Raw genomic sequence first — 26,310 nt, forward strand, 5'->3', positions numbered from 1 at the left:
AATTATTTTTTAAGTATGGTTCCATTCTAAAAGAAATAAAAAGAACAGCTGGGGCGGAGCAGGTTATCCAAGCTGTGTTGAGTTTACCGCCGTCTTGTGTCCATCGTCAATCCATCTCAGCGAGTCGCTGCCATTTGTAAAGCAAATAAGGCCGGCGGTGTTCCCAAAAACGAGTGTTGACGAGAACGTCTTCTTTAATATGTCATTTTTAGCCTTTTATTTCCTGCGAGAATGGCTACAGGGTTCGAATCGGAGCGATTACTTTAACATCATGACCATCGTAGTATCTAGTTTATTTAAGTAAATGTGAGTATTATGCCTCAACTAGAGGTGTAGTTGAATTTTCAACTAACTCAATTGTGTTATTTGAAATGGAATAAATTTCAATCATTAAGAGCGAAAGCTTTATACTTAATTTCAGTTGCAAAGCTTTGGATCTCACCGAAGTAAACACGATGCCTATTCATTTTATTACGCGTTTCCATTGAGCGATTGAAATGAAATAATATTTTGTCACGGAGGGCGCGAGTCCTCCGCATTATTACGTTCTGCTTCATCACGACGACTGCCGCCACACCTGCTGACTCAGCGAGCCGCTGTGCCTGATGGCTGACCTGCCACCGACGCCAGACTGGAAATTCTGGCCCATGCAATCATGCCTTACAATCGTGCCCAAAAACTGCTGCTCCGACTCACTTCGGGAATTGGTCCGGACACAAATCTGTGCTATTAATCGGCCCACAACCCAATCCCAAGCTCGCGAAACATTTTGAATTTCAAATGAATCTCAAAAAATTTTATTCTCTAATCAATGAAATTGGTATACTTTTTCTAATTCACGTAATATACCTGAGAGAGGCAATAAATAATTTATTAGCCAGTACGATTAGAATGAATGCACATGAATGGATTAAAACGATGTACCAGCGAAAGGTTTACATTGTGATATAGTGATGAAGTTATGGGAGGAAAATAACAGTACTGAGGAAGAAAAATGTAGCTATACGTTTTCCAGCTGCAAATGCTGGACTTCCATGAGAAAAAACGTTTATGGGTAAAACTTTCAGGAATGTTTTTCATACTTGGTCTTCGAATACTTTTTAAAGGGTTAAAAAAAACCTTTACAATTTTATTCGTCATATGAAAGTCCGTTGATTTCGTTTCTTTAAATTTTGTAAAATATTGGTGTTCGGGATACGAAAGAAAAGCCTTTTCTTTTCCTCAAGGCAAATGAAACATGACATTGGAGTCGTGTCTGAAATGGAATTGAGTCTTTCTTGTAGTTCAGAAAGTTGCTGGAGATATTGAAGTTCCTCCAACCGGAATGTAGATTTTCATTAGACAAAATTACTTCCACAGCAGGCGGTGTAGAAAGGATATTTCTGGAGAAGTCTATCCGTAATGTTTTGATCGGGGAGAATCTGAGGTTATTGACTCTTCTATGCTTTCTTTCTTCGAAAAACCTCAAGATTAATTTTCCATTTGCTAAAATTTTCAGACTTTACGTTAGTTAAAATTGATTTCCATTTGTTAAAATTGTCAGACTTTACATTTGAACGTATTTATTAGATTATGATATTTTTATTTATTGTTAACTTCATTTGATATTTTGGTTATGCTAATGAACAAAAACTAGGATTATAGAAATAAGGTCGCCGCATCTTATGAACTAAAGAGGGAATAATTGAAACAATTCATTCCTCACAGTTTACGTAAAAATTATCACTTGACTGTCATATTTTGGCTCCATTATTTATCATTTCAATATTAATTGCTATACACTTATTTGAAAGATTTATTAGGCACCCTTCTCCACGCAAGCAATCATAACAATATAATCCAGCTTATGGAAAAATTAATGTTCCTAAGCTCCAACTTAAAGAGGATGCACCGCATGCCTTCTTCATTAAAGTGAAACCTAAATTAATTACATTATGAAACAAACAGGCACACTTCGATGTTCTCATCACAAATAATTTATTGGCTTCATCAATGTTTTAATTTGAGAGCTAAGATCTCTTCACATCAACGTAGTGTACCACACGGTGAGTTCCAAACAACGAACACTGCTCGGTTTATCACACCTACCCTACAGAAGGCTTCGCATAGAAAACTAAATAAATAACTCACTGGATAGAATTAATTTAGTCATAAAACAGCAGCAGGCACCAGTTAATTTCCATTGAACTTTAAAAATAGATATCAAATAATAGTTCATTGAATCTTAATCAAAATTGTGTAAACGAGAATCTACATTCGCAATCAGTTGGAAAATCATTAATTTATATTAATTAATATCATACACCCGCCAATGCTAGGAGCTGTGGGGACGGTACTTGCTTATTGCCTCGTCGTCCAAGAGCCTCATCGCAAGTGAAATAAGAAGAACTCTGCTCAGCGAGAGGCGCACTAGTTATACACCCGAGAAGCGGTCATGGAACAATACCACCGTTCATTTCTAATATATACTCTACGTAATACGACAGCAGTTGCTAATACGCAAACTAGCAACGACAAAGTACGTTTGATTGCTAATGTGAACAACTTGCTACGAACTGCTGGAGCGTGACGCCATGACTGGTCATTGACTTCAACGGAGATCAGGAGAAAATTTCTTACGGACTTGGTTAATTTTTTTAGGCCGAGAAAGTATTTAAGACTTGCATAAGTAATACAATTAAACTCTTTTTCTTGGGCCATCTAGATAAGGATTCAATTCAAAGTCAAACGATTAAATGAATAAACAATTCTGCTTCTTGTGATTAAAAAGTAAGAAATGGTGGGCAATAAAATCAGAAATAATGCAACTGAATATAGAAAGAGTAACTTTTTCCAACCGATCATTCTTGCACTAACCTCGCATGGTTCAAGCATGAGGGAACATCACGACGCATTAGTCATGACATCACGCACCAGCCGCCTCACTAACATAGCGGAACATGTCAACATCTTTTATGTACAGGAAGACTTGTATAATGCATTAACATTGTACCAGAGCCGCACGCTCAGCAATCTTTATTTTACGAGTTACCACGATATTTCCAGAGTACATATATAATTACGCATTCAGATTCAAGACTAAATTCTCTCATATTAGATTTCACGCTAAACGAAGATAATTAAAAGTGAATAGATTCAGTTTAATTCAGGGGATTAAATTGATTTTTTGAAGCGATGCGACAATTAAATAATAAATTTAATAAAATTGTCCAGTGATAGGATATTATAAATGTTAGATAATTCCTGAAAAGGTAACGTGATAACAAAGTAGAAGTTAGAGTGATCTAGTGATAAAAACTAAATTTTCCATTGAATTCTAACAGAAGAACTCATGTTGTTTCTGCGATTTACAAACATAATAGCAATTTTTGCTAGAGCTGAAAAAAATTGTAGCATTTGATCTAACAAGAATTGCAATCCCAGGAAACCTTGACTTGTAAATAAACGAGATATAGGCCGAGAGTTCACACTCGCTCTAAAATAAATATATTGCTAGCATGATCTTATTAAGCTATCACAAAATAACAAAATATAATTTCAAAAGATAAGGGAAGTGAAGTGAAACCTACGCTCCAAGATACGCTTATTTATCATTATCTATGCACAGCTCAAGCGTCAAAAATCATTCATATAAAAATATTCGTAAGACATAGAAATTATCACGATTACAAAAACTTTGCCTGAATGCAAGGCAGAAGTACTGAAATCTTTACGCAGAACATTAGTTAGTATTATCGAAAAACTACGGTATGTGGTCGATTTAAAGAAACTATTGGAGAAATATAAATGGTAAAACACATTAGGACAAAACTCCTAAGTTGAACCAAAACTTATGCAAAGTTTTTCGAGAACCTTTAAACAAATTTAAAAACTCTTTCGGTTTCGAAAGCCACTGCAAAAATTTATATATATTTCACGAAAAAAAAATAGTTGTGAGGTTTTGGATCTGAGTAAACATGACTGAAGAGGGAAAAAAATTCTATATAAATAAAAGGAACTTTGTCGTCATGGAAAAAATACCGTTCGTGTAAAACCCGGTCGTTAATCAACAGTACGAGGCATTTGATATTTTTCAGGTTAGATAAAATTAAGTGGTCGACTTTTTCCATAAAAAAATCATGACACGCTGAATTCTTGGTCATGACAAAAACAACATCATTAAGACCAAAAATACTTATGGTTGAAATATGTTTTCTATTTTTATTTATTGGTTATTTTTTTGTTTCTTGCGTTGAGCGACATAATTAGAACCAGATTGGCAAATGAACACCAATGATCATAAATCTCTTTCAAACGTAATGTTCGTTAACAAATAAAAATGATAAAAATAACAGCAATTTAATTTCAAATTATTTTGTTTTTACGAATTTAATGTGGTTTATAAAAGAAATATTGCTGTAAATTCTGCCATGCTAGCAGAGGTTCGAAGAGTTAACTAAGTCTACGGAGTATAAAACGAGCATTTAATTTACTCACTATACGCTCAGTCTGCGACCGCGAACAACTGAAAATACATTGAAACTGAATTTTCATATGCCTATTATCGGCGGTCATCTTTTAGTTTTCCTTGTCGGTTTACATCATTATAAATTTGAAATGTGGCTTCAATTATTTCAGACAAAATTCTTAATAAGTTTTCAAATTTCATACTCAATAATAAGAAATTAACAGAAACAACGACGGACTATCATCAAGTTTGCAAACCTCGGCCGTTATCATTATATATTGCAAATCATTACGCCAATTAACCATTAGAGAGACAATTCGTACCATATAGTAACAAAAATGACAAAGAAAATAATCTAAATAAGACACTCAAAATAAACTTCATTACATTATAAAAATAAAACATAAATGCTATTTCTGCAATAAAATCTTAAGAACCTTCAACAAGTATTAAAATTAAACCAATAATTCTGAATAGAAATTAATAACTTTAAAGTTGATAACGAGGCAAGTTAAAATCAAGATTTATCTTACAATATAACCAGAATATTCCGTAAAAAGAGCCTTTCCATGTTAATTTACAGTAAAAAGTAAATAGTAAAAATCTGGAAACCTCAAGAAATTATGGAGAGGATGTCGAACTGATAATTCGTTGCACAACAGTGGAGCTAAAAGAAGGTCTGTACTTTACGATAAAAATATCTCTAAGAACATTTATCTAGAAATTTTTTATGAACATTCCGGGCTGGAGATTTTTTTTACTAAAGATGGCATGAAACGAAGTAAAAGACAGTTCTAAGACAGATGATATCAAATCAGTCAGTAAATTAAGATTTAATTTCTAGCCACTGCCCAACAAAACAGGCCACTTGTACATTTGTATCAAAAAGCCATTGCATGCTTTCCTACTTCAAACATTTCACAGTATATGCTGCTTAGCAGAGTATCATTTTCAGGGATTTAGAACAATAAGTAGTAACTATGCTGGAGTAAATCTTCATACTTTATAAACAATGTGCGCCATTTCAGAGAATTTTTTTCGATGGATCGCATGAAAAATCGTCGAAAACACAGAAAATATAATGAGATAAATAAGTTATCATTAATCCCAATAAGCTGCTTTCGTAAAAAGTCAGCGATTTTCGCATGGAAACTACTCGTAATTTTGCTCGTGTTCTTATAGCGACGATTCTCAGCGACAAAGCTTACCAACAACGTACGAATAGCAACAATGTTTGAATATTAGCGACCCATTCCAACGGATTTAAATGAATGTGGGGAGGATACTAGTTAGTTATCAAGCCTCAATGAAATCATCAGTGGAAATCATCGACGACGACAGTAGAAGGATCGTCAGCTTTTTCGACGCAGAGTCTGACAGCCTGCAATACAAGGGCGAGTCTTCTGTCAACGGCGTCGAGATGAGGTTGCCACAGCACCGGGGTCAACGGGTCCGCGCTAAGACTGCGATTCAGAGAATTGCTCAAAGAATTCGGCGTGTTGCTGTGAAGTTGGTATCTGCAATAGAGAAATTAGATCCACAGTTATTAATGATAGTATGAACAGTTGTAAGTTAAATATCCGTGCTTTCAAAGCGTGGATGTTTGAATTACGTCGAACTCGTTGAGTGTCAACAACGTTCTAATTTCTGCCTTCTTAATATAAAGTAAGAAAATTGTAGCCTTGAAAAAAGAATAGAATTCAAAATTTTGACGATAATCGCTAACCCGATCTGAATGAAAAAAAGACACCAAGTTTAAATAAACAAGTAAATGTCCTCTATTTTTTACTCTATAACTTCTAATTTTTTACAAAATATCGGTTCCAGGACCGAGAATTCAAATAACGGGTAACGACTCACCGAACGGCCATGAAAGTAAGCTTTGATCGTAAGTTGAGGAGTTAACATCAGCCGCTCAGGGAAGTAATGTGACGAAAAACTTCGAAAGCTCTTTATCAGATTCATCAGCAAATCATTAAAAACACTTTCCGTTGAATATAAGAGTATAAATGTGTGCTCATTTTACCTGAAGTGAAGCGTTCATTTATCTATTTATTAGAAGGTTTGCATATCTAAAAATATAGTGTTTCATAGATCATATATATTAGAAATTTCAGAGAGCGAAGTGTTTAGTAAAACGAAAAACACTAAACACAAAGGGAAACATAACAAATTCATAAATTCCTCGATTAATACTGAAAAAATTAAATAATATACTTTGGCGTTTCTTTTAGAAACTTGTTCATCTCAACAATTTCTTCAAGAAAGAAGCATCGTCCACAATCCTATATAGGGTCACAACTGATCGTTTCCAACACAAGACACAAGTGCAAATAATAACACAGCCCAAAGTTTGAGTGGAGTTCGGCCAATTCTTTGCCCAAAAGAGATTTTTCTCTTAAACGGCATTTGTTTTCCTAGAGACGACAAAGCATTTAATTTGGTAGCTTTTTTGTGTGGCTGCGGTAAATTTCAGGAGACTAAACGCCAGGAAACAAACCACGAACAAACTTTGAAGAACAGAAGAAATTATTTTAAAATGATGGTCGAAATGATAGAACAAAATTTTAGACGTATGCGGAAATTAAAAAAACTGAATTGATGATATTCTGCCGTAAATAATTTTCTCATTTGTACTGGAATACAAATAATAAAATTAATAAAGCGCGAGAAAATTCAGACTCAAACTCAATAACGAGCCTCTATATACGGGAGCTTAAAAGCCTATCACTCAATCTCATGGGTTGATAAAATCAACTATTCACCCACTTTTTCCTATCCGTGTTTATATTCACGCATTAAAATAAATGAAGATTTATACGGAAAGCGAAACGAGAAGGCTTCTGTGAAAACAGTTTTGGACTCATACAAACTGATCAAAACAATCGTGACATTTACTTAAAAACAGAAACTCCTCCGTGCATTAAACCCTTTTACAAATTATATTCAATTGGAAATAATGGTTACATTAAACACAGCTCGATCAAAAATAAACAAGTATGGGTTAAGTGACGAGGGCAAAAACGTCAAAGTATAGTAAGCAAATTATAATGCATTTCACCAAAGAAATTGATCTTAGCATTAATCCGATCACAACGTCAAAAGTACGAGTATGTTGACATGAAGTCGAGCTCTATCCCGTTTTAATACTGGCGATAAATATTCCAGGTTATTTCTCTCTAAATAATTCTTTCAACTTCCCGCCTGCCAAGAATTATCAGAAATTTTTGTCAGACATGAATAAATCTAGTTTCTTGGCAGCCTGCACTGAATCCAGTTTATCGTTTGTCAATGATTACTCTGAGTTCCGTTTTGCCAAAAATTGTTCCTAGCTTTAACCGAGTACATAATAAAGGGAAAGCCGATTCGCTATTATGCAGTGGCATGCTTCATTTTCAAAGGGCCAGCCGTCAACTGAGTGACTGATCATTAATGTCAACGAACACGGAAAACAGTGATGATCCCTCAGAGGTAAACAAAGTGAACGTAACAATTAACCCTGTAATTATGTGTTCCACAGCGAGGTGATTCCAAGAAATGACGATGAATTGGTGGCATATGAAAACGTTCGTGATTGATAGAGGCCACCGGATACAGGATAGCATGCGTCTGGTTTGAAAACGCGGCACAAACATAACGACGCACTACGAAAAACTTCACAAAAAAGAGGTAAGAAATGTTTATATCAATTTTTGAACTATGGCTGAAAAATGAAGTAAAAAATAAACAATATTTTTGTATTCAAAGGAACGCTCGAATGTACATAAGAACGCGAAATATGATGCAATTGAATTGAAACATTACAAGTAAAATAAAATACGCATTCTTAAGGAAAAATAATGAACCGCGGCAACGAACATAATCTAAAACATTGTATAATTCGGGTCTTATCTAAACGTTCTCGGACAAGATCTTAATGGAGGAACATATTTAAGGCGTTGTTGTAATATTGGATCGCTTTTAATATCTCCGGACTAGATTGGAAAGTCATTAGCTTGCAAGGTCATTCAAATAAATGTTCATTACAAACAGGGAGGAGAGAACAAGCGCTCTGATCCGCTTTCCAGATTAGGATCCTGTCCGGATACCTTCATTTCCGATTGTGAGCTCGAAATCAGATAAAGAGCGAGTCGCACGATAGAAATGCATGTATTTTAACTCCGCCGGAAATTATAGGACGTTTCAATAACGAGAAAATTCGGTTGGAATCCATCGGATACCAACTTGATAGGAAGATAACAGTTTTTTTCTGTACGGCTCTGAGAACAGTGCAAAGTATATTTAGTTTGTTATTTTTATAGTACATTTATTATGCTTTGTACAGGATCTTCGCCTCTGCATATGAATGTTAGCAAAGAACTTTTTTAACATCTGCATCGCCCCCTATGCGCATAATTTAAAGAGTAATACTTCAACGTTTGATGCCACGTTTTGATGTTTTGGGTCTCTATTTACAACAATAGCGAATAAATATTTTATTTGATCATTATACATAGATTCAACAGGCACGCTAAAGGGCTATGATGAGGCTAATAAATGTTCCCATCTGGATGTCAAAATGAAAAGTTGACACTGGCCATAAATTCGACTCTAAGCGAGGCCAATTAAAAATTGTTTGCCAAACCTAATTAGCAAAAGATTTAGCATAAGTGAGCCGTTTGGGTAGGATTTTTGATGGCATTCCCATGCGCGTATAAAAACTGACAGCTTGACAAGTGGGTTAGCAAAAATACAGCGTCATCGGGAGCAAATTAGAATTGAGTGTTGGTGCCAATGGAGCAAAAAAAGCAACATGCAGCCAGGCATCGGTGGCAAAAAAGTCTTTGATATAATATTTCATAGAAGATATAGTATTAAAAACGAGGATTTATGTCTTAGGTCATGCATAAATAATTATTTGTTTTTCTTCCTTGAGACGATAAAGCATTTAATTTGGTAGTTTTTGTGTGGCTGCGGTCAATTTCAGCAGACTGAATTCCAAGAAACAAGCCGCGAACAGGCCTGTTCGATGCGTGTAGTTGTCCAAAATTAGGCTAACGAAGCGACATGATATAGATTACACGATTTAATTCAATTTGTGAAAACATATTATAAGTATTACCTGAATTTATGATATTCTCCCAAATTAATTTCGAAATCAAAAAAACCCATTAGAAGAATTGAACTACCTGTACACACTACGCGATAAAATTCGTATCAGCAAAGACTTCTTCAGAAGAGAAATTTGAAATAGAAGCTAGAGGAATGTCCAACCTAACAGCGTCTCGAGAATGGAGTGTCTGAATCTATGGCACTCTTCCGAATTCATCTCCAAATTAACAAACTTCATTAGCAGCATCAAACTACTTGTACACACACTACGCGAAAAGATTCTTACCAGCAAATACATTTTCCGGAGAAAAGCGCGAAATAAACAAAGAATTTGTCTCACCCTAGCAGCGTCTTGAGAGTGGAGTGTCGGATGACGCAACACTGATACAGCGGCGCCAGAATGCTGAGTTCGTCGTGGAAGGGTTTCCCGAAGCCTCGGCCGTGGTCAAGATGTATCGGCGCCGAGTTGTTGCCGAACATCTGCGAGGAGACGAAATAATTCGTGTCAAAAGTCGGGAGAATTACAAAAAAATATAACTCAGTACTCACTGCAGTGAGTGACAGAGAGCGCATTTTCTCGTCGACGAAAACGTGAAGTCACGGACGGACAGACAGACAGACAGACAGACGGACGGACATGACGAGCACAATAGAGCATTTTTTCCATAAATGAGAAAATGCGCTAAAAAGGGCATTCACGCGTCGTCATGCAATAAGGTATCAACTTGCTAACAGGCGTTGAGTAGAATTAATCTTTTTTGAAACATTGCCAATTGTTTCAAGAGTTTATAATATCGTCAAATATTCTTTCGGTTGATTTAACGACATAGTGAAAAAATGACAAGCACGAATTTTTATAAGAAGCTCAGAATTTACATGTCGAAGTTCAATGTGTAGAAACGATGCCTCCAAATCAAAAATGGTTGTTGCAAATCTGATCGGGAGGTTTGAGTTTTACTTTTCGAGTTGAACTCATTTGTGTAATTAGTTTCGTTACAATCCCTTAATTAAAGCTTAAATTTCGTTAATTTAATTTTTTAAAATTTCGTTAACTTTCAGTGCACAAGTGTTTCGAAGATCAATAAGAGCGAGCCCGTACATGAATTAATAAAGTGAGAAAAAACAATATGGGTATATTTTAAAATTTCATAATTCCGGAAATATAGAGAGCCCGTTCATTTATAGACAAACTATTTATTTCATCCGAATGCATCGCTGTAAATTTTTCCAATGCAGGCCAATGAATTGACCAGTGAATAGGCCTCATGAAAACTCATACGCTAACCTATGAATAATTTTTCGAGGCAAATGTAATTTAAAATTATCTTTCAATGTTCAGTGTTCTCGCGTGCAATCCCACAGGAATATAGGAACACTAGACAAGTGTACGTTATTGAATAATGCAAAAGATATTTATTCCAGAATTAATACGCAGCGGAGCATAAGAAACTCAAAGTGATATCTTCTCGAGAATAAATTTATCACTGTTGATGCATCGAAAGACAAGACAAAATAGCTCCAATAATTCGTTTAAAATTATATTCAAGTTATAACGAGTCTCTCGAATACGAACTTGAGTGACGTCACCTATGATGAACTTGGATGAAGCTTACGAGCTTCAATGAAAATGAACTTGACATCGCAAATGTTAAGTTGAGCAGAGAGAAGCGCGCAGCCAGAATTCGAACATCTCATCGTAGACTGGCTGGAATATTGCGTCGATGTTGGCGGCAGCTGCGGTGGCCCCAAGTAAATCAGCAGCGCTGGAGGCGCTCCTTCCCTCTTGCATGTCGCCGCGGGTGTCACAGCTCAGCGGTGTCCGAATAAATTCGCCTGCGAGCCAATGTCCCTGGAATCATCTAATAGCGTTCCAAAATATCTCGAATAACAGTCATCGTAAGAAAGGCCTCCCCCTGATATAAAATCTCATATGAAATCTTTAAGGCTAAGAGCCAGAAAAAAAAATCCTTGCACTGTCGAAATTTTGGTCCATGAGCGACCAGGCGGTGAAACTTCGCTTGCATTACAATCTTAGGGGAAATTCAGAAGACGGAGGACGAGGGCTGCTGCTTGAAAAATAACTCTGACTAGAGAACGAGCCCCAGCGAGATAGCTTTCAGTAAATCGACTCTTCTTGCCAAGTATACGCCAGATAGGAAGATCACTGTGGCAATGTGAATTCATTTCTTCTAATAAAGAATTTACAACATCAGTACCGTACAAATTAGATAAAACTAATTCTGAGACGAATATTTGATTTTAACTATCTGATAAAAAAAACATTTGAAAGAGTTCCTGGGAAGTAAAATATGTGAACGCCAACTTTTACATGCGACCTTTAGATGCTTATAAACATGCAGGACAATACCAACGAAAATTCAGAAGCGAATACCGACACAGGTCATTGGGTATGATTCTCGAAAGACCAATCCCAGAATCCCTTGCTGATGAAGGACAGGCAAAATTCATGAGAGATTTAGCGAATGAGTATTTCTTCCACATGAAAGTCGGTTATGTTCAATTAATCCGAACATCTCAATTTGAAAATGTCCGTGCAGCAAGTTAAGCCAATTTTTGCTAGAGTTGGGGACCGAAAAAAAGAGTACTGAAGGCTAGAAATTCCAGGGAATTGTTAAATTAAAAAAACTTATAACAGTAATTTCCAAAAAAAAAAAAAATCCCAGAACCGCGAGATGGTTCCTTCGTTCAGAAGTGATGAAAAATCTACATTATGGAAGCTAATTCGGCTCAGGATTGAATCATTAGCCGAACAATACTGCAGATGAAGATTAAAAGACAAATGCTGCACAAACTGTCGACAGTTGGAGGTACAATGATCGTATTTCGACCGAACCACGGCACTCGCATGTCTTCATTACCTCTAAACTCGGGGATAAGTTCTTCCAAGCCTCCCAAAAATGAGGCGAAATTTTTGGCAATATGCTAACCATTCACAAGGCACAAAATAGCGCAGCAGCATTCGAGCAAAGAGCCAGATTATCGCAGACAATTTTATGGTAGGGGGAAAAAATTTCATCACATGCGAAGTCGTAAAGTGGACGGCTAACTCTACGGAGTTTTTACATCAGCAATAGGAAATCGTGCAACGCGGGAAGGAGGTCTTCGGTGCCGGAGAAAGCATCAATCTGGCCAGCACAACGAGCCTGATCGCACATAATGACGGAAGTTAAGACTGCTAGGACTTCAAGTTGTGGCCGGTCATCGCTTCTAAGCGAAGATAATTTAATCAGTTTTCCTCGTCCTTTTACAGTTTCGATGAGAAAGACGAGGTCATCTAACTATATGAATGGGATGCTCGTCAATTCATCATATATGTAAAGTGATTATTTAATAAATTGATTTTAATTAAAGTGATTTAATATTTTTTACGGAAACTATCGGATCCCATTACTATTAAATTTACTATTATATTATAAATGCAAAAATATAAAAAAAGTCTGAAATTTCAGGCACCGTTTGTCATATGCAAATTTTCGCACTCATTTTTAAAATTAATTAAAAAATTTAAGGATATCAACGAACAGGAGCAGAAGTCATAATCATGTTACTCATCGAAATGAATTTTTTTATACAAGCCTTTGGAATTTACGTCGGCAGCTAGCAGTTTCCAGGTCATAAAGGCAGAATGCTTTCATATAATTGAAATTTTACGAGAGTGAGGGAAGAAAAAACTCCGGTGTAGCCGTCATTGGCCAACTAATTGCGCAAATAGGGGCGAAGCCGCCAATTAACCAGTATTGAATTCAAGCATGGATTTTTAGGCAAGGTTATATGCACCATAAGCAAACGAAAAGTCTGGTGTGTCACGAAACCTGCTGTACGCAGTGTATATATCACCACGAGCTAGGCCCGCGGGACTTGAATGACAATAATCAACTCTAATTAATTGATCGACTCTAATTAATTCATCTCCAATTAAGCCAAGTATATTTAATATTTGAAAAGTTAACTGCAGTTATATAAGATGTATCTCAGTATGATAGGATGAGGAAATGCTATGTAAACTTGCTCAAAAACTAAATTTGTATATTAATGAGAAAAAAATTATTACTCACTGCTTCTAAACATTAAAATTAATAACAAATGGTCATTGGAGATCGGAAAAAAATACACAGGTACTGCCTGTGTACTTTACGTTGCTAAGAGGTAATAAATATCACAATTAAAATTCATTATAGTTTTTCTTGGAAAGTTTACCAAAATATTATTTTGAATATGTTGCCAATAGTGTAATCCTGAAATTACATGAGGGTATTTTAACACTAAAAATCAAACTTCAAACTAAGTAATCATGACACCCCGAGATTCCAAAGCTAGTAAAAACTACAGTCGATTGCAACTTTTACAGCAGCAAAAGACATTTTTGCAGGAGCAAGCTTGGAGCTGAGCAAATATTTCGAAAAGAAAAAATCTTGAATTAGGCTTCTGCAACGCAAAACATACGGCAGGCGAAATGTGAAATGAACGACAGGAATTTTGGCCGGCTCTATTAGTAAACCCTAAAATTTGCGATCCAATTTTACATTCAAAGGTTTGTGCATAATTTTTATAGTGTTTCGGTACGATTAGCCGATAGCGAATTTAATACGTAACACAGTAGGAGTTGTAGTTAAAACTATAGTAAATATTGAGTAGTAGCTTATGTAATAATTGAAACCGTTATAAAATAAGCTGTATTATATCATTAACACATCTCATCAAGTAGACACCTATTTCTGCATAAAACTTTAAAGAAATAAATTCGCGAGTAGAGAAATAAATTTTTGCTAAAAATGAGCACCAACATCGAACACGGCGTGAAAACCCACTGATGCGAAACCGACATTGAAGAACGCATCCTTGTATGGTTCACAGTAGAAAAATATGGCGTCAGTTTTTCATCGGGGGCCAAAAATGAGACCTATAACTGAGACCACTTTGATGAAGGCTGCAACGAAGCGAACGTTTTGATGCCATAACATGAATGTTTCCTCACAAAATATATATTTTTTGCCATGAAATGCTAGACACAGTGACGCTCCCTACGCAACACCTGCGTGGAAGAAGGGGGCGAATTCACAATGCGAGAGGGAGGCTTTCAGATACAACAGATGGACGTCCAGATTAAAATTCCAGAGAATAAGTGACATCTGCTGCCACCACACGAACGTGAAAAAATACGTGGACATATCTCGAATGAAAACGGATGTATCTTAGTAAAATATTCTGAACGAACACGGTTTATAAGTATTTTGTTGGTATTGTTGGTAATTCAAGCTGGTTTTCTGCAATGCGTAATGTAATCGTGGACATTTCGCAAAATGTGATCTACTGAATAGATTTGTTTTCGTTGTTACTGAAAACTTGCCTTACTTTGTAGTTATACTGAATTGAATGGAAAATTTATACTCGAAATGCATCGATGATTACTCGCTTGAAGTCACTTTCAGACTTCATTACAAAGTAATTATCATCGTAAACACTAACTAAGGATAAGATTTACACAAAAAATCAAATCTTAGTTCCAGTAAATTTGCAAGCATATTCAGCACAAAGGCAAAACTTGAAGCAAAACATATTAATTACACCTTTGACTCGAATTTCATTGAAGAGAATTACGTACCTTGAAAGTTTCGTAATGATGTCTGTCCATGTTGCCCATAAGGAAGTCCAGGACACACATGTCGACGACGTCAAGCAGTCGTCTGCCTTCACTGTACGGGTGCACGTCTCTCACGAGGTCGCAGTAAGCTTCGTCTGCAACGAGGAGAAATTATAATTATAAATTATATAAATTATAGATACCTGTGAGCAAAGCGTGCTCGAACGTAATTTAATTATCAAAACATTTTTCCTTCAAACTTTCATACTTCAGAATTAATCAATCTACATTTAGCCTCCAGGGGTGATCTCAGTCTCAATTATTACCTCAACGTAAACCAATAAAATAGCACGGATCGCTCAAGAGCCAAAATATCATCTTTCAGCCATTGTGCCATGTGCGCACAAGCAAGAATTGCTGAGGTAAACACGAGGCAAAGCAAGAATTGATAAGGTAAATAGGTACAAGGCAAAGAAATAATTGATGAGGTAAATACGAGGCAAAACTAGAATTGATGAGGTAAACACGCGGCAAAGCAAGAATTGCTGAGGTAAACACGAGGCAAAGATGAATTGATGAGGTAAACACGAGGCAAAGATGAATTGATGAGGTAAACACGAGGCGAAACAAGAATTGATGAGGCAAACACGAGGCAAAGTAAGAATTGACGAGGTAAACACGAGGCAAAGCAAGAATTGATGAGGTAAACACGAGGCAAAGATGAATTGATGAGGTAAACACGAGACAAAGTAAGAATTGACGAGGTAGACACGAGGCAAGGCCAGACTTGATGAGGTAGACAGGAGCAAAACTAGAATATCTGAGGTAAACACGAGGCAAAGCAAGAATTGATGAGGTAAATACGAGGCAAAGCTAGAATTGATGAGGTAAACACGAGGCAACGCAAGAATTGATGAGGTAAACACGAGGCAAAACCAGAATTGCTGCGGTAAACTCACCGACTTGCCACTGCGCCTTCCTCCTCTTATGGTAGCTCCTGCGCCAGGGATGTCGCCACACCTTGCGGGGCGCCGCTTCTTTGCCAGGCAGGAAGACCGCAAACGAGCCCTCCAGCAGGTCAGGGTTGCCGCAGATAGCGTGACTCGTGTCACAGTAATAGCTGAAAATAACATCACTACGGGGTCAGTATTACGGACGGCATTTTAATGAAGTTTTTATGGTCCTTTAGAGCATGAGCAGGCCAAATATGACCGAGGTTAGGAGGACGGACAAAATTTATTGACATTCTATTTGTAGCTAAAGTTGCGCCGATGGAGAGAGCGAATATGACATGATCGAAGCCCGAATAGACGAATGGACTGAAATATTATATATTTCTTTACATGGTGCTGTTGATTTTTTACTACGAATGTTGATTTTTGAGCTTCATAACACCTTAAATAATAATAAAGCTTAACGAAATCCAATATTAAAGTGAACTATTCAAAAAGTTATTTAAATGAAGTCAATGAAAACCGCATTGAAGAGCCATATTGGCCAGGCATAATGAACTCATTTTCAACCATATTAATAATTTATCTCAACAAGAAAACTAACAAAAATATTTTGCATTGAGTTCAAAAATGTAATTTCGTATATCATGCATGCAAGCGCACCATGAAATAGTACAAGCAGTCTTAGCGCGAAGGTTTGAACGAATGCAAATTAGAAGACAATCTTGGGCTTCATACCCAGTGAAAATTTACAGACGCGGCAGCTTCTGATTTGGAATACCAGAAGCTGGGGCGACTCTAAATTTTGTTACCCAGTGAAAATTTACAGACGCGGCAGCTTCTGATTTGGAATACCAGAAGCTGGGGCGACTCTAAATTTTGTTAGGGTAGGAGGCCAGCGAAGCTGTCTGCAGCTCGTCCAGCAGCCTCCCAGGGGACGCCGCGCCTCTCCGCGTCATTAATTTACTGCCTGACAAGCCAGGACCTCGACAAACGACGACCGCGAAAAACCCAGACATGGGCGAGTTGTAGCAGCAATTAACACCGTTTGAAATTAATAATGAGTAATTAAGAAAGCCAGGAGTGCATAAGCAACTCGAGTACAAAAGGTAATGAAATTAATTTGGAATCTAAAGAAAAAACATTGCCAAGGAAAAATCTTAGCCAAATCAATTGAAAATCAATGAAAGCTAAGAACTTTGAAGCACATAAAGCTTCATCTTCCGTTTCCCGTCAGAAATTTCTCAGAAAATTTTGAGACTAAATCACAATAAAAACATGGCAGACCCTCACCTGCATTTGCCGTGGAAGCAGAGGTTGTTGTCGGGTGAGATGAAGAATGTTTTGAGGAGGTCACCGGTGGCCAGAGCATACAATTCCTTGGTCATGTTCAGCGTCCGGCCCACCACGGGCACCGAGCGCCGAAAACCGAGAAGCCTGTGAGCCATCGCAGGTTGTAGTAATTGTGCAATAGTTTGAATAACTTTGATTGCGGTTAGATACCGGGAATAAATCAAACAATAACAAGGATGGGAAGATAAAGGACCTCTTTGACGGTGCTTATTGATGACCGATGAAATGTTTAGCGATGTCGGTAACGATAAAGAAAACTTAAAATTTCCTAAATGCTTGGATAACACACAATAGCAAGTGAACCCGGCGAAATTTAATCCATTTGTTGGGTGAATGTAGAGCAGAAATAAATTGTCTATATTGAGACAAGCCTCGGCACCACACCTGTCAAGATGGAACGCTGCTATCTCTGCGTTGTGGCGCTCATAGTCGGTGAAGTAGAAGTGATTCTTGAGCGTCTGTTGTTCGCGGGAGAACCTGAAGCGAACAAAGCGACAAGCTCTATAAAATGTGTAAATTCTAAGCTTTGCTTCTAAGCTTTTCACTCGCAACTCATGTTCAGGTGAAAAACATTTTAGCTAATATATTTTCTTAAGAGGAATGGCAAATACGAGGCTACAGGACATTGGAGTTGTAAGACAGCCTGTTGGAATCATAAGTATAAGAACTTAATAGTGGTAACACACTCTTACAATGTTTTCGTTTAAATCTCATCGTCAAGTTTGTAACAAATCAAAGAAAATATTGAATTTTTACAAGACTTCTGATGCAGATCCTATTTAATGAACTTGATTGCCCAAATCAATCCTCGAAATTTTCATAAGAAACTCTACATGCTGCGCTGGAAATTGAATTTTAGTAGAATTTTAGTATAATTGATCGTGGAGGTAATACGAGACTCATTGAAGTAAAAAGAAATTAGGCTGACGTATACCATCACAAAATGACCGAAATTATTATTTGTGTTGCAAAACACGGTTGCACGAGACTGCATGATGCAACTCAGGTTTGCAAACAATAAACCTTTTACCCACGAGACACCCCACAATCAATTGAACTGAATTACAAGGTCAATAATATCATGAACAATAGCGTCATTATTTTCTTGCAGCGAACTAGGCGCACTTATGCGGAGGCAGCATCTATCGGAGCTGCCAAGGAAGATTCGTAACTAGCAAGCATGCGATTAATAATTTAAGTTAAATTGTATATTTTTCAAGCTTACAAATTATTGTTCATAAGTGATTTTTATATTCCCAATGAAAAAAGGACAAAGTTCAATCAAATTTTTTTCAGATGTTTAAACTAAATGATTACTCGTAATGAATATAAATAGACGAGATTCAGATTAGATGCAAAGACAACTATTTGTCTCAATCTTACATACCTACATGCAAAACAATACTTCCAAGAGTAAGAATAGTAATTTCCAGTAAACAAAAGTGATTAAGTAACTTCACTCTCTTTATACTTCACTCTTTGATCTCCGCTTCACTTGAGTGACAATTAGTCTTATAAACAACAATTGTTGAACTACGGTAAATTCTTTAATGGAAGAGAAACATACGTCAACACACCATTCATTCAGAAACAACGCCGATACGGAGAGGGTAATTTATCAGATATTGGAAGTGTAGAGAAAGTGAAAGTTGTAGATATAATTACCCCAGCAATCATACTAGTGGGGGAATGTGAATAATGAACTGCACAGCTTAAAAACATAGCAGTCCAGCGTCATGGAAAGTTCTCGGCCACACAAACACAGAAACGAAGCGTACAGCGGGAAAATAACTTTTAATAAATTACTGCACCTTCAATTCAAGTGACAATTTATTCCCTGAGGAACAAATTATAGTTGAAAACTTCAAGTGAAAAGTTTCGTCTGCACGGACGAGCTTTTACGTAGCGTAATAAGTGTGTGATAAAAATTGCAAACGGATTTCGAAACAGGTTGCACACGGGTTTATCATTGTTTTTATTTCAAGGAATTAACTACATTATACCCAAAACATATTGAGAAAGATTTAATACAAGCATTACCATCTCATGTATTTTTAACGCGAACAACAAACGGATTCGCGAACAAAAATCGGGATTTGTTGATCTAGCGTCGGTATAATGGATGCTATTGTAAAATTTACACACATACGATCAATTATTAGCTAGACTTTACAGCGTGAGTTCAAACCTTCCTTCAGATCATCATGAAAATAAGTACAGATAATAAACCAACGTCACGCGCACTGTGTCACGGAACATACTTTACAGACTGGCGGCGCGACAGGGCCTTCATTCCTGAATAATTTATCAATGATGAGTGATCACATTTTTCCTGTGATTTATACGATCATTAATTTCTTGGGCTTTGGGGGAAATTAGATGAAAAGATCGCAGGCTATAGCGGGTGAAGGAGACTTGATTTTAACACGAATTTCGACGTGAAAAATTAGAGGTGAACAAAATTGTCAAGTTTCAAACCTGCAAGCTGTTATTATCTATAACGCAGCGCTAATTTGTGGTTAAAATAGGATCGCCACATTAAAGAAATCGGGAGGTGAACGTACAAGTGAATACGTAAGCTGGAATACACCATTAAGACACAGACTGCATCCATAGGGAATATCTTAAGCTCATCGAAAATTTGAAGCGTCTTATCAAAATCAGTCTCGTAAGTTAGACCTGTTGCATCTCAAGAATATGTCGAAAATAATAAATATTATTCTTGATATTTTCTATCTGTTAATCTAGGATTCCAATAACTTTAACATTTTGTAAATGCTACCAGTTTACAAAGACGGTAAAACCTGGTGCATAGATATGCTATATACAGTTATAAGGCAGTATTTAAGATCAAAATTGTTTTTGAGAACTTTATTGGCTTGAATAAGTAGAATGGCGCAGCAAAATAAGGTGCATTATAAACATAAAAAAAAACATTACCAGCATGTTTTTTCTAATCAATATTTTGGGCAACGCTGACATCAAATGAATGTGTGAGTTGAGAAATATAAATTTGTGGGTATCTAATTACCGTTAATTGTAATAATGAGTTGTAAGCCAATATTACCTCATTGGCTTGAAGAGAGCATGACCGCCGTCAGCGAATTCAATGATGAGCTTCAGCTGCGTACCTCCTTCCTTTTGAGCTGCAAAAATAATTAATGACATTTCATTAGAAATTGTTTAATTATTGTGGTTCAAGAATAAAATATCAATCATTTATAGGAATAAAAATAATTTGAATTAAATTTAGCATTATACAGGAAGAAATTAGCGACAACCCAACACGAATAGGTACACTTTAGTAAATTGTAATCTCTATCTACACTGATGAAGATTACGAGGTGATTAAAATGAGATTCATGAATTGGCAAGCTAGAACACTTTGTCTAATGGTGTTTGTAACTGACAAAATTACTAGAATGATGGATAAAAACCGAGCATTTTTTAACAAAATGGCATCTCAAAGAGTTTGTGCATAAAGAAAATGAAGGGAAGTGCGACAAGTGACTGATCGAGACCAGGCTATATAGGCGCACACTATTTGTTTTATGTGCATGGGTTCGAAATATTCATTCATCCGAAACACGCTAAAATTAAGGTGATAACCAATATTAAAATAGGTATTCATATCCTTTACCGAGGTGACTTATTCCTTTCTTGAATAAAATAATTTTTTCAGGTATACTATTTATACTATTATAAATATACTATTATTTATAATAGTATATTACTATTTATATACTTATTTATATACTTATACTATTTTTTCTTCTGACAATTTGATGCATCTTGCACCTGAATATTGTTAAAAATTTTTGAATCAAAGCTGTGATGTACCGCAGATGTTATTTTCTCTCGTTAAATAGATATTTAATTTTTTAAAAATGGTGTTAGCGCTGTGTTATGATGGAAAATCAAACTAATTACGCGTGCTGACAGATGTTAAGTCAACATTCCGCAATACAACGAAGAATTCTCGCGAATTTTTCTTTCGAACTCACTTATTTTAACAATTGGCTGTGAGACTGTGTGCTGGAGTAGTAGATCCACAGTAGCATCGCGGTCTTGAGGAGGATAAAGCCAATCCCTGGCGATTTGTAAATGAAATCTGTCCCAGAGAGACGAGTCATCCCTGAAAACAAACAGAAAACCAGCTTAGAAAACGCACTGACAAAAGAGTAACTAGGCCAAAGAAATTATTCATATCAAGGACACAACCTTTGCGTCAAGTGTCTAGTTTTGCCACGAAGGACGAGCTGATAACTCAATAAGCGAGACATGGTTGTCATCATCAGCTCGTTTTGTTCGAGGCTTAAATGCATCACAAATTCGCGAAAGAGGTTTAACTCGAAAACGTTCCCGTACCCGTAGCCCCGTAACATAGACGAAGAATTGAGGCTGAACTCTGAAAATTTTCGGTATTATCTGTAGATGTAAGACTGTGTCTGCTATTTTAAACCGAACAGGTTAAACTTCGTTTAGTTCGAGCGTTTTGATTTTGATACAAATTCTTCGACAGCATAAAAAAAAGGTGTGAAAGAGGTAGTTCTACCTAAATAATAATAATAATGTGTAATGTTGCACAATTAAAATGCACAATCAGAAACGAGGAGCAAGTCTATAACATGAGCAATCAGCAGTTATTTATATATGAGTAGAACAAATTACTTAAATATTAAATAATAGTGAGGTATTGGATGCATCAAGACAATAAAATGTGCCCTCACATTATTTTTTAAATGAAATATAGCAAAAAATTGTGCTGATATTGAGCTCGTGTGAATCGGTTAACCAGGATAAGCTAAAAAATTGGCAATCGCCTGATTGGACTCGAGGGAAGTGCAGATAAAATCAGGTAATGCATGAGCAACACAGTCCTTCAGTTAGGAGGTGTACACGGTTTCTTGCATTCATTGCTTTCAAATATAATGAAATACGAGATATTTTCAACAGTATTCTCGATCAGGACCCGAGCTTTGATATAAAGAGTTAACAATGGAGTCAATGATTTTCCACTTTCAGTGATCGAACTTGAAATGTTGAGAGTAACAAGTTGAACCAATAATTTACGTAAATGGAAATGGCTAATAAGTCAGCGACATCATTAATAAATAATAACCCATAAAAGAATTTTATTCAAGAAAATTCTAGCACATAAATTGCCCACCTGAGACTCAAACAACTGATACATGCATTATCAGGTACACGCAAGCGATGCTCAACAATTTAGGCATCGTAGCATTCCTGCAGTTCGCGTCATTTGCGAGCTTGCCTCCATTTCCTCGGCATGCAGCGGTCGCGACTAAGGCAGGCAAGGTCGACCAAGTAACTCGTAAGTTAAGCTGAATTCCCGCGATTGTTCGTTATCGCGGAGCCCAATTAAGGAGTGCCTGACGAAAAGCTTCCGTTGGAGGCACAAGTTGGCCTGGCGCGGCCAATTCTCGCGCGGCCATGTCGGAAACACCGGGAGTAAAGTGGCCTGTCGTGGCGAGGGCATATGTATAGCGTCGGCAGCCCGGTCGCCCTACCCTGTATGGGTTGTCCCAGTTAAAATTTAGGGCAGGGAATAGAGCAGGCCGTCGCCGGCTGCAGAGCCGGCGTAGAGACGCGACAGAGCAGCGATAGAGCAGAAATGTCCGCTTTAGAGACGATATCGCCAGCCGCGTATCAGCGCTAATTAGCTTCTGAGTACCTGCCCAGGTGTGCTCTGTCCTGCCGTCATGCAGCCCTTAGTGAGCACCGCCTGCTCAAACCTGCCCAACGCCTGCTCTGGGGCGGCTCTGGCAGTGTACGCGGCAGTTACGCGTCACCGTTTGTCAACAACGATTTGAAAAAATTTGTTCCTTCTCTCTCTGAGCTCACCTAGACTTCTCTCTTGCAGTGACAGGTTGTATTGACATGGGTTACTGACATTCTCATCGTATTGACATTAGCAACGTAATTTAGAATCGAACATATTCAATTATCGAGGAAATATATACATCAAAGTACTCACCGCTATGAACTATCTGAAAACGTCGACTGAAGCTCCGGGATTCGAGCGCAGGTTCTCCGCGTCGTAGTTCAAGCCTGTACCAGTTGACCGCGCGGACACCTTACCAACTTAGGCTCTATGAACTACTTAACTATAATACGGAACAAATGACTCGCCATGATCGGGGAATAGCTATATTTGTGGTTGAACTTGATAGATATTATTCATAATGCACTAATTTTAAAAAAATCAACAAAGTAGCCATTCGTATGATCACGTCTTGTCGTCAAACTTGGCATGACATGCAAGACTGACGATAAGTTTGAGCGTGTGGACGGGGCTTTAGAGTGTTAAAACTGGAAGAGCATATAAAATTCTTACGTAATTCGAAGTATTAAAATACTGACGTGAAATAAATATCACAAATGGCACCGGAAATTGGCCCAAAATATCGTGCTATGCGAATGAACTAGATGGAGGATGAAGTTCATTCTCTCGTCACTGTTTCCACCCCCTACCTCTCCTCCCTCTCTCAAAACCCCCCCACACGGCCTGCTAGCTGCTCTGCACAGCTCCCTGCCGGACAATCCCAAGTACCAGCGCTAAAACAGCGCAGAGTTCCGGCCCTGCCGAGCTGCTAGAATTTTGTCTCTATATCAGCCATGGCGCAGCGCAGTTTTAGGGATAGATGGCCGGTTATTGTTTCACGGCTCCATCCTGCTAAAGCGCGACCAGCCCGGCTAAACCCGGCGCCGGTCTCGGCTCAAAATTTTAACTGGGGTGGAGAGCGAATTTCATGAGCTAGGCCCCCGCAACACTAAGAGCTTTTATTGAGATAACGTGGTCCTCAAGTCTAACGAAGAATCTTGCAAATTTTTACTTGTTTATTTATAGAGAAAGTGAGTTATTTTTGAGCATGGAAAGACTGAACTAGATTGTAAGTTTCTTGCATGTATATAACATCGCTGGATTTTCAGAAGGTTGTTGTGCTTGTCTTACGTGGCATATTATTGAGATTTTCAGGGCAAGTCTCTGCACTACAAGTGATCATATAACTTACAAAATTTCCTGCCTCCTGGTACGTAAAAATGTAGTAAAAATCAAGTACAATGATTATTCATGGTAATCAATCATTAAATGACCGCATATAATATGAAAGAACATTACGGATATTCATTGAAGGAACGTAGCATATTCACTTCTCTGAACAGTGCAGTTTAAACGCACCGTAAGCCTGATTGAGGATTGAGAGCCAAAAAATCTGGGTCTCTTCACATAAACATGTATCAGTTTACAGCACCATGGATTGTACCCAGCATATTATTTCTCTCGTATAAGAAGCGTGAGTCATCAATAGTAATATGGACCATAGCGAATTAACTTAGAAGTTTGCAAATTTTGACGTAATGCATGCAATGCTCAACATAATAAGAGGAATACAAGTTTCAAGTTAGGCCTAAAACTAGGAAATATGATGGCAAGTGGTATAATTTGTCGCAGGAAGAAGACTGCCGCTACACTTGCGTTATCACCCCTTGAAGTGATAACGCTCGCCGCACATCATTTCAACTGCGGTCTCAGAACTGACCACTGAGTTGTATGTATACACATAAGCCTTCAAATTGTATACTTGTTGTCTGAAAATATATGCAATCATGCAAGCCAAGATAAATTAGAGCAAGTCTCCATATCGTGATGCTTTTACAATTTCATGCCTAAATCCTGTGAGTGGATATAGCGATGCCTATTTTAATATATTTTTCAAGTGCACATCGTCTTCAAATGACAACATATTTATTATCGTAATATAATAATCTAGAAAATTTCAAGTCCAAATCACTAACATACGCGTTTATTTTCATTTTGTACGTGATGATAGATTTTCCCGTAATTCGTTTTGAGTGGCGCGAGGGCGTGGGCAGAGACACGCAGCCATACGGCACTCCAGGGCGGCCGTGTCACGAAGGGTCTGTCAAAGTCTCCCTCTAGGGACTTTTGCTTCTGATGCAACTGTCCTTCCATCCATTAGTTTTCTTTTGTTCGAACCTCCCTCCTTTCCTGCCTGTCAGTCGCTCTGGTCTCTACCTCCCTCGCTCTGACAGCTCGTTGTGCAGCGGGGCAACTTCCGCCATAGTAGAAATGTCAACATAATTTGATAAGCGCGTTAATTTATTAGAGGGAGCTCTGTCTGCACGATGCAGATAAGCTGACGAAACACAGACAAGCTGGTACAGGAGTGTGTGGTTATCACTAAGGTTTCATTAAATCATTCATTTTAGTTCTACTAACAAAAAATATTATTATAAAGCATTCAATAATTTATAATTCATTAAACGGTGAAAAAATATATCACTCATCAATGCAATATCTATTTCAAAAGACATGTGAGAAGAAAATCACAGTAGTTGCAGGCTTCACATAATCTACAAAAATGAAGTTAACGGAACTGTAAGCCATCTGAACAACACATTCATGGCAGCAGGAGTAAAACATGCGTTCAACCGAGAAATTGTTAGGCTTCAGTACGCGACCGCGGTCGAGACTCATTAAGCAAGATGCACGGCACCACAAATGACCTAGTGACTGATCACATGGAGCCTTACAAGTTATGTAAAGCCAGTTGCCAGCAAGCTCCTACGAGACAGCTAATGACAAAAAAATTTCCCGGTTGTTTGCCAACGTGAAGTACACAAAACTCAACAAAGAATACTTCCATTCCGATATATTTTCCATCTTCCCAGAAAAATATGAGGAGCAGCAATAAACTTGAGACTTGCGTGTGGATGAGGAAGCTAAAAATAATCAGTGATAAAAATGTTAAATTAAGTGGGTCTCCCACCCACAAATTCATGAGTTGGTTTGATAATTAATCGTAGCAGCAACGTGA

General features: G+C 37.4%; 1 protein-coding gene across 2 annotated transcripts in view; it reads right to left on the minus strand.

Moving 5' to 3' along the window:
- Window positions 1-1,693: 1,693 nt before the first annotated feature.
- LOC108667304 (extracellular serine/threonine protein CG31145-like) overlaps window positions 1,694-26,310 on the minus strand; it is an 85,187-nt gene continuing 60,570 nt past the window's right edge. For both annotated transcript variants that reach the window (XM_018154319.2, XM_018154320.2), the window contains exons 3-10: window positions 21,451-21,581; window positions 20,514-20,592; window positions 17,831-17,923; window positions 17,387-17,530; window positions 16,100-16,260; window positions 15,162-15,295; window positions 9,879-10,018; window positions 1,694-5,964 (exon numbers count right to left, since the gene is read on the minus strand). In XM_018154319.2, the coding sequence (XP_018009808.1) occupies window positions 5,763-5,964; window positions 9,879-10,018; window positions 15,162-15,295; window positions 16,100-16,260; window positions 17,387-17,530; window positions 17,831-17,923; window positions 20,514-20,592; window positions 21,451-21,581 (1,084 nt within the window). In that variant the 3' untranslated portion in view covers window positions 1,694-5,762. The remainder of the gene's footprint in view (window positions 5,965-9,878; window positions 10,019-15,161; window positions 15,296-16,099; window positions 16,261-17,386; window positions 17,531-17,830; window positions 17,924-20,513; window positions 20,593-21,450; window positions 21,582-26,310) is intronic.

Source organism: Hyalella azteca, unplaced genomic scaffold (genome assembly GCF_000764305.2).
Source record: "Hyalella azteca isolate HAZT.00-mixed unplaced genomic scaffold, Hazt_2.0.2 contig17970, whole genome shotgun sequence".
NCBI classification, from domain to species: Eukaryota; Metazoa; Arthropoda; class Malacostraca; order Amphipoda; family Hyalellidae; genus Hyalella; species Hyalella azteca.